This window comes from Malaclemys terrapin, chromosome 12 (assembly GCF_027887155.1).
Source record: "Malaclemys terrapin pileata isolate rMalTer1 chromosome 12, rMalTer1.hap1, whole genome shotgun sequence".
In the NCBI taxonomy this organism is placed as follows: Eukaryota; Metazoa; Chordata; order Testudines; family Emydidae; genus Malaclemys; species Malaclemys terrapin.
In genome coordinates this window covers 47,965,266-47,967,366 of record NC_071516.1, presented here as the reverse complement: position 1 = coordinate 47,967,366, position 2,101 = coordinate 47,965,266, and the positions used below count along the sequence as shown (strand labels likewise).

The 2,101-nt window shown below is 50.5% G+C and overlaps 1 protein-coding gene across 1 annotated transcript; it reads left to right on the top strand.

The window, feature by feature from the left end:
- Nucleotides 1–740: 740 nt before the first annotated feature.
- Nucleotides 741–1,685, top strand: LOC128847052 (olfactory receptor 49-like). The gene has a single exon (XM_054046381.1). It carries the CDS (start codon nt 741–743, stop codon nt 1,683–1,685), a length of 945 nt encoding a protein of 314 aa, XP_053902356.1.
- Nucleotides 1,686–2,101: the final 416 nt, after the last annotated feature.

Below are 2,101 nucleotides of genomic sequence, written 5' to 3'. Positions count from 1 at the left end.
GCTGATTAAGGAAGCAGCCGCAGCTGTGGCCAGCTCAATTAAGGCCCAGCTGGCCCTTATAGGAGGGCAGTGGGCCAGGAGCTGGAGACACTCCCTTTCTCGCTTCCTGGCAGAGAAGGACCTGGCTGCTGGGGAGCTGAGCAGGGTACCTAGGCTGGAGCAGTGCTGGGGAAGGGCAGAGGGAGCTGGGGAGCCGCAGTCTAGCAAAGCCCCAGGCTGTAGGCCGAGTTAAGGGCCCACGAAAGGTACTGGGGCTGCAGAGGGGCATCCCAGGAATAGGCAGAGGCAGTTGGTCCAACCCCCCTTGCCGATGATGAGCGGTTTACAGACTGCGTCTGCCCCAGGGAGCGGGGGCTAAGTGGTGACTGGCAGTAGCCACTGAGGCAAGGTGGGGATAGGAGGTTGGGGGATCCCCTGGGTGGGGAGACCCAAATTGCGGGTTACTGCTGGGGGAAGGACCCTGACATAGAGGGGCACCGGGATCCTGGAGGGACACGGGGCCAGTGGCAGGCAGGACACCAGCCTGCAGAGGGCGCTCCGGACTGGGAAGAGCTAATTCCCTAGACAACCAGCAGGAGGTGCCGCGCCGGTGAGTCGTCGCCCCGTCATAGGCACCCAATTCCCATTGAAGAGATTCATTCTATTTATTTACAGATTTGTCCTCTAAGCGTTCTGTCCCTATTGTCCAAGCAGCTCTGGTTTTGACATGTTTTTAATTTGTCTTTACAGATGAACCAAGAATGACGAACCAGACCACAGTGGTGGAATTCATCATTGTGGGACTGTCCAACAACCACCACGTCAACATCATCCTGTTTGCGGTTCTATTAGATGTCTTCCTGTTGACTGTAATGGGAAACATCATTATTGTCACCCTCTCCCTGGTGGACCATCGCCTCCAGTTGCCCATGTATTTCTTCCTCAGGAACTTTGCTCTCTTAGAAATCTGCTTCACCTCTGTCATCATGCCCAGGTTCCTCTACAGCCTCCTGACAGAGAGAAAATCTATTTCCCTCCCTGGTTGTTTCCTTCAGTTATTGTTGGTCTTCTTCCTGGGCGCCTCTATGTTTTGTCATGGGGCTGTCATGTCCTTTGACCGCTACGTGGCTATCTGCCGCCCCTTGCATTACAGCAGCATCATGAATGGCAGGGTCTGCTTCCAGTTAGTGCTGGGCTGCTGGGTGATGAGTTTTCTTATAATGGTTCCCCCAATATTTATGGTTGTGCTGTTACCGTTCTGTGGCCCCAATGTCATAAACCACTTCTACTGCGATACAGCCGCATTGCTCCAACTCTCCTGCGTGGACACGGGACACATTGAGGTAATGATATTTTTTTCAGCAACAGTTATCTTACTTGGTACTTTAACAGTCACTATCATTTCCTATGGCTGTATCATCTCCACTATCATGCGCATCCCGGCCACCACAGGAAGGAAAAAAGCCTTTTCCACCTGCTCCGCTCACCTCCTGGTTGTTGTGATATTGTACAGTAGCTCCATCTTCAGGTACCTCCAACCAGGACAGCGGGGTGTGCAGGACTTTGACAAAGTTGTGTCATTTCTGTACTGTGTGGTGGTCCCTCTCTTTAACCCCTACATCTACACTCTCCGCAACGAACAAATCAAAGAGTCCCTGAAGGATGCCTGTGGCAAAGCAGGTTCTAAGAGTTTGAGGTTCTCGTGAAAATGCCAAACCGCAAAGTTGCAGGATGGGTGTGAACTTGGCTGGTCAATGACTTCATGTCAGGCATCCTGATGGGCTTGGTGTGTCAGGAGCAGTACATAGACATGGAGAGAGAAATTCATCCCTATCTTCATAAATTGTAAGGCCAGGTCTGTAAGGTGAATTCTGCTCTCCTGGTAACACAGGCTTTATTATTCCACCCAATTAGTTCTGCTTTGAACCTCGTAACACCTGTCTGTTGAAAGCGCGTCTTCCAGAACGGCATCCAGTCTTGATCAGAAGACTTCAGGAGTTGGAGAATCCAACATTTCCTTGGTAGCTTGTTCCCAAAATAGAAATATTTGAGTCATTCTTGCTGAAATGAAAAAAAAATACAAACTTCAGTTTGCTTGGATATAAAGGATATATGTTTAATA